Below are 13,569 nucleotides of genomic sequence, written 5' to 3'. Positions count from 1 at the left end.
TTATTTTATCGGTGCAAGATTAAAGGAGTTTATGGACATACTTTGGGAGCAACTGTTGTAGCAGCTGTTCAGATTTTCTCTGCTCTTCGACGAGTTGAGCTGTTCTCTGAGCAACGATTCCTTCCAGATTATTTGCATACTGCTCCATCCGGGTCAGTAAATTGTCCAATATATTCTCACTGTTTCTGTGTTTAAAAAACAGTAAAAGGTGAATTTTGGCATAGCTCGTGTGTTTTGAAGACAAAAGCTTGCAGGTAACTATAGAAATCTGAACGTTTCGTTCTCGAGACTCTGGCCTTACGCACGTGCAAAGGTGTAAGAACTGAGTGTTGTCGTTGTAGCGCCCGCAACGGTGATAACGTTCGTTTTAAAATACAAGCTTGTACTGAGACCTTTGATAGACTTTGTTCAGGTCATCCTTTTCTATGGACTTTGCCCGGGCAAATATGCATGCCTAGCACTTAAATATGATTTATATGATTGTCAACATTACAGGTGCTTGTTTATTTAGTTTACCTACATGTTTGTTTGTTTGTTTGTTTAATAAGCGACATACCCTCGCTCTGCGTTCATTTTCCTGACATGCGTCTTGAGCTTGGAGAAGTCTGGCCGCTCGCTGGGTTCTTCACTCCAACAGTGTTGCATCAGCTGAATGACGTCATCGGGTGCATCCGACGGGTTGACTCTTGGACGGTAGGGTATACTTCTTTGTTCCATCACGCGTCGAATGATATCTGAAACATTCATACGGATGCTCTTTCAATCTCAACAATCATTCTGTCAGTCGAATCGATCGGAAATTTAAACGTCGAAAATGGGTCTCTGAGAATGATGATTTGTTTATTAAGCGCCCTTAATTCTATCACGTTTACCCTTCAAAGAAAGTGGTCCCAAATCGTTCTATTCTTTTCGGAATACAATTTCCCGTCATCCCTCGGGACAAATATTTCACAGAAAACACGTACCTTTTTACGTGCTTGTAGAATACCGAGGATTTTCAATACTATGAAAGAGGGCGCTGCCAGTCGAAGAAAGCTACCCTGGAATACTAACCTTGAGGAGACAGGTTCTCGTCTATTAACTCGTGATCATATGGACCAGTCCTAGTGATGACCTCCTGCAGTATAATGCCAAAACCGTAAACATCGCCCTTCTGCGTGCCCCTCGGTGGCATTTTGCCGATCAACAGCTCAGGCGATCGCCACAATAAATCTGTGCATAAACAGACACGAATTGATAGGTTTACAATGAGAACAGGAAAAAGGACATATGGAAATGAGTTGTCCAGAAGTATCGGCAATGCTATACTAAGAATTTCTCAAGATGAAGTATGCTTATTACTGTATACCAAGACTCGTAGTCTATTTGAGTTAAAGGTTTGCATTTCAAACCCAGGCACTCATCAATGGTCATAAAATGCGCCCTTTGCATTGTATATTGGATAAACACCAGGGTGTGTTTTTAGAATGATGTTGTAGAGGAGTAGTACTGACCATATATAGACATCGTATTTTTACCAAAAAAAGCACCAAAATTTCACAATCATATTTTCTTTTTAGAACACATTAACAAAACTAGACTTATATGTCTTTAACTATCTAATATTGGCAGACAATGGGTGTTTGGTTCTGTAGCTGCACAAGCCAGATGTAGAGTGAAATTCAGGAAATAAGGGGATCACGCAGCCCTACTCTTTAAGCAACCATAACTGAAACATGTTGTTTGGGCAAATAAACCGTTTTTCATTTATATATATTATATATATATATATATATATATATATATATATATATATATATATATATATATATATATATATATATATATATATATATATATATATATATATATATATACACACACACACACGGTTGCTTTATTTGTAATTATGCTCTTTACTGTGTTTAACTTGAAAGCGTTTGTCGTCAATGCTGATTGAGTTGGTGGCGGGGCATCTTTGCCCATCAACTGCTAAACACAATTGTCTGTATAATGCATACTAAACGGATTCTGCGGAAACATGACTGGAGCGAAACTAAGAAGGATTACATGCAAACGTAAGGCCGAAAGAGAAAAAGTTGTGTTTCTCATTCTCGTGCCCATTGCCGTGTCAGCCCTTTTTCATGTTTGCTCGTAAAACCTATATGTACAAAATGATAGTGTGTTACGCATGGCAAAAAATGAAACATTTATTATTTGTGGGATCGCATGCACACATTGTGCAGTTCCATTGAGTTACGTTATTCACTTAATTACTTCATTATGCCGGATGCCAGCATTACCGTTGCATGTAGACATGTTTGTTTGCCTTTGTCATGTAGGGTGCCCGATCTTGTGAACTCAAAAATCAATAATAAAATAAAATAAAATAAAAATAAGACACATAAAACATTTTAAAAACCTGTTACCACATCATTTTCTAAGATACATAGGATGAGAAATAAACTGATTATATTTTTGCAGAAACGTCAGTAAACCATAATGATTGCATGTTTGAAAACTTACTGTAGAAATCCGAATGTGTGGATGCATCAGATACTTGCAGAATGTGGTCTCTCCACTCGTTTAGACCAAAGTCAGTCACCTTTAACACAAAACGACTATCTACCAGACAATTCGATGACTTCAGGTTTCCCGTGCTCTTCAGGAAGGATCCTTGGATGAAGTCCATGCCCTGAAAGAGCAGATTAATCACTCATCGTTATCTGAGATCAGTCGGACGATAGCCCGAACAGCGCCTTCAGCCGGTCGTTTTGTCTCATTTATCGTGTAGGTGTACATGTAACTGTGTATACAGCATTTTCTACAATCTTTCATAAAACACAGTTGCATGTAGTCTCTTTACCTTCAAAAAAGTTGAATGAGCGCGAGTTGAGGATAAGAGAGGTTAACTCGGTTGCCGCAGCTATCCTCCCTCAATCGATAAGTCTCCATGAAGCAAAGGGGCTGATTAAGATATCGTTAATAGCAGATTGAAAAGAGAGCAGCTGCCATGAGTAAGGCTTTTCCGTTTGCTCTTTTTTATGTTACAAACCTTTTTTAATTTACACGGTGGTCGTTTCATTATCAATACCACCTCGGAGGAACATTTTTTGATGAAAGAAACTGGCGAAAACGGCCATGTGTTCTTAAACACATTATAGGTAAGATGACCACAAAGGGTTCCGTCTTAGCTCGAATGCGGCAAGAACAGAATAGCGCCCTCTGGGCAGACATGCTTATGGTGGCTGTAAACTTTATGCTAAAGCCGCAATACACTGAACGGCTGCACCGAAGTGCCGTTAGTTTTTGTTTCAGACAATTATTACAGTGTTGCTATTAATATTTTCACACTTTTCTTTCGTGACGTAAATCATGGTGACTATGAAATATCATTTGAAAGACAGGTAAACAACCACACCTGCTGTATTTTATGTCATCGAAGCATCCGACCATTCCCTGCACTCCCGAGTGACTCATCACAGAAGAATGGTTCTTGACTCTGGTCATTTTATGTAAGTGTATTTTTGACACAGTACAACTGTTATTCTAACCCTGTCGCCCACATTTGCCTCTCTAGGGTCAACATTGGCATGTGAAACGATAGGAAATGTTACAGGTCACACAGCTAACATATGCTCGAAATATTTTGTGGCGTTAAAGTCCTATGTCCCTAATATATCAACGAAAAATATGCTTCGGAAAGGGTGAAGGTCAGTATTATCCTGCCATCAGATCAAAAACTGATGAAGCATTGTCAAGATTGCTTTCATATCGTTACTGAGATTTCGTCTGATGTCAGCCCTCAGAAAAAAGGCGAGGGTAGCCTACATAAAAGGCGAAGTCCCAGCACATCTCTAAATCTGTAATATCTCTAAATATACAAGATTGCAATCAATAAGATGGCATTCTTCATTGCTCTACGTTGCAGATAAGATAGTAATCCGTTGTTAGTGCACGGATCATCAAAGTGTTGATTGTCCGAAGAAAGGTACTTATACAAATCTTGAAACGAAGGAACACTTTCAAATTAAAAAGTGAACGATTAAAATTGTCGTCTGCTTACCTTAACGATGTCAAAAATAAGAGAGTACCGAAACATCCAATCCAACTTTATTGATTCATTTTCAAGGATGTCCTGTTTTGATAAAGAGGATTCTAATAACTCAAATTGTAATAGGAATGCAAAACTAGAGGCACATTCTATGTCGCCGAAACAAAGGACTACGAAAGTGGAAATTTTTCAAGGCGTAACAAATGATCTATAATTTGTGACCATACCGGTCGCTAAAACGCACTTTCGATACGATTAGTGGTTTTCTTGTTCCCTGTTATCAGTTTTAATGATTTAGGAAAGTCAGTAAAATATTCGAAAGTAAATATTCTCCGCTTTTTAGTATATTCAGCTAATGAGCCTTAATTATAATTTACTGTGGTCTCTCAACCGCATACCACTGATGGCAATTGTTCAAGATTTCCCTTCATAACACCTGTTATTTGTCGAGAAACAATATTTATCACTCTCCATGAAAATGTAATTATCTTTCTATCATACGGAACATGGCCCTTTTTAAAAGCGCAGTGAGGATAAGTTTAATCGGCTGAACGGTTTAGTTCAAAGCGAGTCTCACCTGTAAGCTCCCCTTGGGACAATATTCCAACACTATGCTTGCCATGGACGGATCTACGCATGCGCCAACAAACCTTGTCAAGTTCGGGTGATTAATTTCACGAAGCTGTTGGAAGGAGTATACGTAATTAGTTATATTCTAACAAGCATCTAATGTGCCTTGCATAACTCCAGTAAATATCAAGTGACCTCCGAATACTCAGCGATAGACTTTTGAAATTTAAAACAATCAATTTGAGAAATTTTCTTTCAGAATAGCTCGTCTGTAAAAATCGCCTGTTTGGACTAAGTGATTTCCCCACACGCACCATTAGACATTTAAATTGCAAGCGATTGGAAGACTATGTACTTAAGTAAACTTAAAATGACTCAATTGTTGTGTACAGCGACGAGGTTTTGGTTTAGTAAGGCGAAAAAAGCCCGGCATAAAACAGCTTCCGTTTAACAACCTGTTTCGCGGATCACTTACGTTTTTCAACTCGATCAAAGTCTTCTGGTTTATGACCATTTTCTGGTAGTCGACGGACTTGAGAGCTTGTCTGGATCCCTGTCGATTGGATGAACACACAAAAGCTTTACAAATCGAGTGTAAATTATCAAAAGACTGCTACTGCATCGATACTTTTTCACAATAATTACCATGAGCGATCATGCAGATTGTAAAGTCTAAATCACAGGAAACGATTATATCATGATTATCTTTTCGAATATATACATTTTTGCACACACTCTCTCTCTCTCTCTCTCTCTCTCTCTCTCTCTCTCTCTCTCTCTCTCTCAAATGGTAATTTAATAAGTCGCTGTTCGTAAAGCTGTACGAGAATCGATTTTGACGCACCTGTTCAAAAGACTCTTCAATTTTTATATCAAAGTAAGCGATGTTTTCGTTTTTGATGATAAATAGTCAAATAAATATTGTACATGAAACAGAAGTATTCGGTATGGGCATAACTGAGCAAATAAAGTTGAAGAAACAAATAAATGATATAAAAAAATGATGGTATGAATCATGTTACCTTAACATTTGCCACTTTAATAAAAAGCTGTTCATCCCTTATCTCCCCTTTCGCAGTGCCCAGTGATATCTGCATGGAAATTATTACATTAGTGATGTCAATTTCTGTCTATAATTCATGCTGAAAATTCTCTAGGAAAACTTTTCATGATCCCAAACATTTTCGATGAAATAACATAAGCTTACGTAGAGACGCTCAGAGTTTAGACAAATTTATGCGTAGGTTGGTGATATCAAAAGTGCATTACTAGACATGCAAATATTCTCTCTGCCATTAGTCCCAAGGAAATGCTGAGCGCTTCTTAAATACGAGACGATGACATCTCAAGTATAATTGACCAACTCCGGCGTAAAAATTGACAATTGTATAAGAAGCTGTGCGGGGCAACCCCTGCCGTAATTAGCTAGTGCGTGTCTTTGTGGCGCGTCCTGCCGACTCGTTAGGGAGCTCTCCCACGGCATTGCTCGGCAGTTGTGGCGTGCAAGAATGTCTTTTACATGGATTCAATAGATATAATCGGCTTAAGTTGCTGATATTACGATATGTATTATTGGAGGTAAACGTGGGGAAAAATAATCTGCGTCATTGTTACCAGAAAAATATAAGTATGTTGACAATTATACATATTTTTCTTCCAAGAAGGATCATGGAAAATGTAGGTATTCATCGGAGTTTTTTGATTAAGGTTGTGGCACTCACCATGGAGCTTGCGCTCAGGGCGCCCTTTTGTTCCAATATAATATCATCCACGCTAATCTTCCACAGCATTTCAGCAATTTCTTTTTGTAGCTTGAATCGCCTAGCATTGAACAAATTGCAAAAGTTTGGCTTTTTGAAAATCTGATTCCGAAAATTGCTACGATTTTCTATGAGAATTATTTTATTTCATTTTGCTGATCTCAAGTGTATTAATCCAAACGTTTTCGCTCGTGCACGGAAAACATATAACGGTATTTCCGATCGTATCTCCGATTGTGACATCCGAATGGATTATCAAAGCCTTTGGACAAACGCAGCGATGCTTAAATCATATCTGAGATCACTTTTTTCGAACTGAACTGAATAAATACCACCTCCCTCCTTCCTTCTAAAGCGAGGATAATAAGTTCCAAGTTATAATATTTTGTATAAATATTGAGTCTGATATTTTTTCAGTGCAGCAACAGTCTCAGTTAGTGACGTCATAGAGCGTCGTACAAGGGACCGAACGTGATCGGATGAAAGAATAAACTGTTTGAGAAAATAGTGTTGCACCAGCATGAGGACTAATCAGAACTGCTGGAGCCCAACGTTACTTCGTCAGTGTGATTGTACGAATAATTTACGTATGATTGAACGTAACGTTGTGCGATTAGTCTAATATAGATTTAACCATCAATCAAAACTAGTACCGATGTCGAATATTGAATTTTTACATCATTAAACCTCTCGTGATACGTGTACAGTATCAAATAATGCTTGCACGAAGGTTAATCTTTCAAATTCAATGGATGGCAGGGAAAAGTTTAGTAGAGTACTTAAAGCAATAGACGCATCGAAACTTACAATTTTAAAGTTTTGTTCAACTTGATACTTAAAAGAAACTTTAAACTATTCCCTTCCATAATTAAGAATTTTAAATGAAAAACAGATATCACTGTACAAAGATTGGGATGAAAGAATCAAATATATAGGTGTTCCTAATCCAAGTGGCTGCTTATCGATTGTTAACTCTATGGGAAAATAAATTGTCGATTTTCAAATATATACGAGACATTGAAAATTTCATTTACTCCAGAGGTTCACGGTACATATGGCGTTAGGAGTAACGTTGAAAAGTTTCAAAATGGATACACAGAAGCAGACGACTAAAAAAGCATCTACAGTTTGAGCTTTCGTAAAGCTGTTATATACCGAGGTGCATTCTACCTTAATCGTTACTTCTGATATCGGTCCTCAATTTGTTAGCGAAAGCAATCGAATCGCCAAGAAAACTACTCACCGATATAGCACGCCAGCAACGAGGAAAAGTATTACCAGAAATATGCAAATGATGATCGCCATTATCGCGAGTGGACTCAGGGGTTCTGAAAATAAGGCAAATAAGAACAGATGCAGTAGTAATTGAAGAAGAATCCACTCGTGTCATCAGTGATGATTCGGCTTTTCAGAATTTTCCCAGATTTTTGCTATTGGGATTAAGACATATAGATTTTTCCAAAAAGTAGGCCACTCCAGTGTCATGTCATCTCGCCATGCATGGCTTAAACAATATTGATCTCTTTCGGGAAAAGGGGTCATCTCCACGACCTGTCATCTGAAATTGCTCACATCAATGCAATTTCCGATCAGCTACTATTTTAATGGTGACACACGAATCTATTTTTGTGTTCGAGACTTTTAAAACGAGCTACTTTGTGTACCCAACACTTCAGATCTCAATATTCCTCGAAATACGCAATTCAGCGTTAGTGTAAAGTGAATTGCACATATGCGCCTTGTGCAATCGATAAACTATACTCTCTCACACGTCTATCTCGACAGGACGTCAAACATGGAAGTTTGCAGCGTATCTTACCCTTGTCGAAGCATAGTTCACCCTCGAAGCCACAAATTGGCGTATCGAGGGGCGGTCCATCTGCACCGGCCGGCCAGGCTATAGGCACCCCGAAGACGGGCTCGTACACTTTCCGTTTACCGAAGTACTTGCCAACGGTCACCAGCTGCGGAAGAGAATAGCATAACATTTCATTTTCTTACCGAGTGAATTGAAACAACCTGGAAAGATGGAATTCAATGTGAGTGATACGGACATTGCTGTCATAGGAGTAAAAGTTTACTGATAATTTTGGATATTTTCTTATGCTATTCATAAAAGCCTTCATGAACTGTTCTGAAAAATATTTTGATAGTCCTGTCCACTATAGAGTCTGCACCTATCGTTTTCGTGTAGCCATCATTGTAACATGCAAAAAGACACTCACACACCACACACAACGAGTACACAATGGTGAAGGATGAGCAGGCAATTATGGTAGAATGCGCCTAGGGGACAGATATTCGGACTCTCAAACTTTTTAACAATACTTGTGTTTGCCTACCATTTGTGGGGGCCCATTCTGAAGCTTATGGAGTAAATAAAGTTTTAACCATCTTAAAATCAGAAATTCAATTTTTCCCACAGATTTAACACAGGGGTGTGACCATTTTAAATTTCAAGTATCGGAAAATTCTGACCCTGAATTTTTTTCTGACTTGATTTTGAAAGGCAGTGATTTAAATTTTCCTTGCGGAATGTTTGAGCGAAAGTCTAAGTCTTTCAATGTCAAGGCACGTGCTATATTCCCTGTGTTTACCTCAAACTCGCCAGCTTCATTATACTGCATGTCAAGGAGCATATAGTCGGAATCCATATCACCATTATCGTCTATAGTCATCTGCAGAACGCCTGAAAGCAAAATTATATTACATAAATAAAACTGCAGGTAAACAAGAGTATGGCGGTAAAAGAGTATAGTGGTTCATGCCAAAAAGTGCAAAAAATAAGAACCTACGGGCAGATTTGGTAATTGAGTCATACAATGATTGATCAAATATGCATTATCTTTGATGTGAGTGGCAGTTGCTAATGGCTTTTTACTGTAATTTTTGAGATGAAGGTAATGCCCCTACATTACCGCTATATCGTGCGATGGAATGTGTCCACTTTCGTATCTGAGCACAAAAACTCCCGTGTATCAAAGCTGGAACTCAGTCACAATAATAGGGTAAATAGCAGTTCAACCCGTTTATATAAACTGTTATTTTAAAGATGGCGACTGATTAGATGGTTTTGAAATAACCGTGTAGTTTGTCTATTACTGTATTCAAAAGTTCAAATAAACGATGTCTTCCTCGGTAATCACATCTATCCGAAATAAATGTTTCCTGTTTGAACGAATCATCAAATAATTGAAAGGGGTCGCTCTATCTCCCCATGCGTCAGTCTCCACTGTTTAAACATCATTCTAGTCGACGCGCGCGCATAACGAAGTATATCGCATGACTTTCCCGCTCTCTGAAATAAGTCACGCCTACGCTATATTGACAAACGTATTGCCATTGACTTTCAACTTTCTTGAAGTTTATTGACAGACGTTCACGTTCGTTGACTCTTTGGCTGAATTATATTGCCCAAGGCACACGGTAAGCTAAGCCATTGTAGTAAAAGAACTTCGTATTTGACGGAAACGTCGATAGAAAATGGCGGCCATAGTTCACAAGTCTGAAAGTAAGCAACCAGTCCTCAACACGTTCTCCTCGTCAGTGAATGGATGACGAACACAAATGAAGTTCTATATTTAATATTCAGATGCCCTATGGGTCATTATTTCTTTGTATTGAAGATTCCCACAAAAAACACCACATGTTTTACTAATATATCCTAAGAACTATCTTACTGTCTACCTCTCTTATTTGGATGTATTAATCGGAAAGATATTTCTATCTCTATATCTTCAGAGAGCATTTTCATTTCCCTAATAACCAAAAGTGTCGCTGAACATCACTTGTTAAACTTAGGATATGAGTCGCTAATGGTACTTCACAAATTTTTTATGCGTCTTTTGAAAGGGTTGACATTTTGTGAGTTTTTTTGTCGAAGGGTAGAGAGTCTTTCTAAATTCCATGATTTTGAATTATTAAATGGAATTAATTTTTACAACACCTCGGAATTACATACGATCTCTATATCATCATCATTTAGAACAAATTATAAATATCATCTATCGGTGGCATGGTGTACCGTAAAATACCTTGAACGTATTGGATAGTATTATATGATATCACATCCCATAATAATATCCATAATTTGAAATCATATCATACCATCACATCACATCATATTACATCACATCACACCACACCACATCACATCACATCACACCACACCACATGTACACACCACATCACATCACATCATACCACAGCACATCGCATCTCATCACAGCACATCACATATTCATGAGATAACATAGCATGGCAAAGCATGGGACGCATTCATCGACTGTATTGCCGCATGCTGTGCTATTCACCGTCACCATTTAATGTAATATAAGCTTATTTGACTCTGATGTCAAAATGCCATGTTCAATCTAAATTCACATATGTGATTACTCATACCAACTATACAACTCACGAACTTATTGTGACACATCCGATGGAAATTAAAAACCGTAAAACAAATTTTCAGATGTTATTCAGCAAGTTTACGCAGTGTAGAATATTTTATTGCCTATGAATTCATCTCCCGGTTTATTACTTAAAGTCCTGCTTTCCTTTGGAATAGAAAAAAAGGTATTGCCTTATCAAAGCAACTCTAAGGGGACGGGTTTGTCGGCATGGTTGTGGTGAATTACTAGGGATGGATTTTCAAGGGTGATCTCAGTTAGAGAAGTATGAATCTTGCATTGGGAAGGTCGAAGCATGACATCAGGAAAGCGAATCCAACGACAAAATGAGTAAACACAACATGGTTTATCGGGCTCAGAGCCAAGGAGTTGAACCCAGGTGTAATGAGAACGAATTCTGTGAGTGATCACAATTAATCCAAGGGGCTACGGAAACGAATCTGGGTTTTAAAAATCTCAGAATGAATCCCGATCAGGTGTACATAGAACGAATCCTGGGGTAAGGATGTTGGTGCTCAGACAGGAGACAAACTCAAGGGTAGGGAGGGGAGAACTCTGTCGGCCCGGGGGTAGGGTAACAAGACGAATCGTAAAGCAAGAAAGACCACGCAAGGGTAAGGAGGGCAAACACAAGGCCAAGGGAACAATATCGTGAATAAGATCTACCACTGTAACTCGCTGGATATCTGGCGGTCACCATGGAAACGATGTGACTGCATATATGCCCACCTGTTTCCTCAGAATACGCGATTCAGACTTAGAATTTTTATAACACGATGCATTTATGTAAGTTGCCACTGTCGTTTTAAGCAATAGTTGGGTTAAATCTGTAGTGCCTCCATCATCAGAGAAGGAAAAATGCAGCTCAAGATATGCTGACGACATCGAAAGAAGCCATCGTGTTAGCACATCAAATGCTAGCGAAAACATAGAACCCGTTTTTTTTAAGTTAATTATACCTCCGTCTCGACAGCACAAAGTAACAACAATAATCTGTCGTTCTACTTAAGCATCGATTCGTGAGTCAGATTTTTAATCTAAACATTTCCTGATTCATCGACATGGCTACTGCCAAATACGGCACTGTTAGTTTAATTGAGATCAATGTCCTTTCTATGTTTTTTGCCTTAATTCAATTAATTCTATCTTTATTAGATCAACGACGAGCTGTTGTAAAAAGTAAATCCCTTAATGTGATCACTTATTTAGCAAATGTATTGTGCACATACTGAGTCTTTAACGCAATGACATTTTTTATCGCTTGTGAAAATAACGATTCAACTCGGATCTTACCGGGAAGTTCATTTCGACTGTACATGCGGTGAGCTATGGTAAATCCATCGTAGGGGTTCCCGTTCTCCGCGAGAGTCTCGTTTAGGGCGACTGCATACAGAATGATGGAATCGTGTACCATGGCAGCCAGCAGGGTTACCTATAAGCAAGAAATTGCACTTATTTTTCACAATTTTTCCACAAAATATACAGAACTTTAACGACAGAAAGAAACCGCGTTTTACAGGAGTCCCTTGCTCAGTACCAAGCACAGCAGTACTTGTCTCGTGTTTTGTTTGTCACAATAAAAAATATGATGCAATTCTGTATAGTACTATCTATAACAACGATACAATACTCACTAAATTCTCAAAATTCACTCATTTGATTTGTGATTTTGCATATATTCTATGCAAAATCACAAATCGAATGAGTTAATTTTGATGTAGCGCATACTTTCATAGTTCAAATAGTATTACAAGGACGTGGGTCAAATTCTTGACTAGTGAAAGGTTATTTTCTGACTATCTATTATCATTCTAAACAAATTTGTATTTATCTTTTGTAAAATAATATTGTAATAAGAAGTCAATAAATGAAAAATCAATACAACCCTCTCATCCATCTCATCCATGAGCTTGATGTTGTGAATCCAAGAAACTAACCGTGAGTGTAGTTTTCATGTTCATCAGCAATGACAGCTGTGAGCATTACCACAATGAATGCCTGCACCCTTTCGCTTTTCATTTATCTAGTATCATCTTAAAATTATCAAATCATGATCTCTTCAACGGCTTAAGAAAAATTTAAATCCAGTCTGCGTTCTAGATTATGCATTGGAGTACGAGAGTTAAACTTGAACGTCACTTTGCAATGAGCCATTGATGACATCATTTTCACTGTCATCGATAACCTAGTCTAACCTTGAATTCACAACATTTAAAATATTTTGTCTCTTATCATGTTCTATTTATTTTATTACGGTCTTTACTCAACATACAAGACTACTTTTTCACCTTAGTTTTACTAGCTATCCCTTGTCTACAATTCATTTTGTTAGTGACATTTTCTTATTTATTGATTCAACAGCGAATTTCATTTTATTTTGACACTGGACTTATGTCAATTGGTGTTGTCATACTAAGCTGTCCACGCCTTGTTTAGATTTTAATAGTAATTTCTAATATTTCAATGTGTATTGTATATGATGGGTGAATAAATATTTTTGGTGGAATGTATTTTTCTCTCAAAATATTTCGTATTCTGTCTGGTAGGTATTCAGTCGACTGAAGGAAATTCTCGTGGTAATTGTAACAAATTATACAGTTATCTTTTCGAACTTTCTGTGTCAGCGCTTCAAACCATTTTGCTAACAAGTTGACATCTTATCACAGAAAGGAAATACAGCGATTAAAGGCATCACTGTGCACCAGGATATTATCGCTAGAATCCGAGCAGGAACAAAATTGCTGCTCCCGATTGCTCACGGCGCGCTCAGCTGTACTAAGCTGAAGCGGAACGCCAC

The 13,569-nt window shown here is 38.0% G+C and overlaps 1 protein-coding gene across 1 annotated transcript in view; it reads right to left on the bottom strand.

Annotated features, from left to right (window-relative positions):
* The window catches only part of LOC139118659 (atrial natriuretic peptide receptor 1-like), a 44,817-nt gene that overhangs the window by 6,581 nt on the left and 24,667 nt on the right, over window positions 1-13,569 (bottom strand). Inside the window, exons 4-16 of the mRNA XM_070682076.1 lie at window positions 12,066-12,204; window positions 8,961-9,052; window positions 8,183-8,327; window positions 7,607-7,691; window positions 6,325-6,424; window positions 5,626-5,694; window positions 5,079-5,156; window positions 4,611-4,715; window positions 4,046-4,117; window positions 2,506-2,674; window positions 1,054-1,212; window positions 557-734; window positions 42-185 (exon numbers count right to left, since the gene is read on the bottom strand). Coding sequence (XP_070538177.1) covers window positions 42-185; window positions 557-734; window positions 1,054-1,212; window positions 2,506-2,674; window positions 4,046-4,117; window positions 4,611-4,715; window positions 5,079-5,156; window positions 5,626-5,694; window positions 6,325-6,424; window positions 7,607-7,691; window positions 8,183-8,327; window positions 8,961-9,052; window positions 12,066-12,204 — 1,535 coding nt within the window. The remainder of the gene's footprint in view (window positions 1-41; window positions 186-556; window positions 735-1,053; window positions 1,213-2,505; window positions 2,675-4,045; window positions 4,118-4,610; window positions 4,716-5,078; window positions 5,157-5,625; window positions 5,695-6,324; window positions 6,425-7,606; window positions 7,692-8,182; window positions 8,328-8,960; window positions 9,053-12,065; window positions 12,205-13,569) is intronic.

The sequence above is a fragment of the Ptychodera flava genome, chromosome 19 (genome assembly GCF_041260155.1).
Source record: "Ptychodera flava strain L36383 chromosome 19, AS_Pfla_20210202, whole genome shotgun sequence".
Classification (NCBI taxonomy): domain Eukaryota; kingdom Metazoa; phylum Hemichordata; class Enteropneusta; family Ptychoderidae; genus Ptychodera; species Ptychodera flava.
Note: the sequence above shows the minus strand (reverse complement) of the source record. Positions and strands in the feature narration are given on the sequence as shown.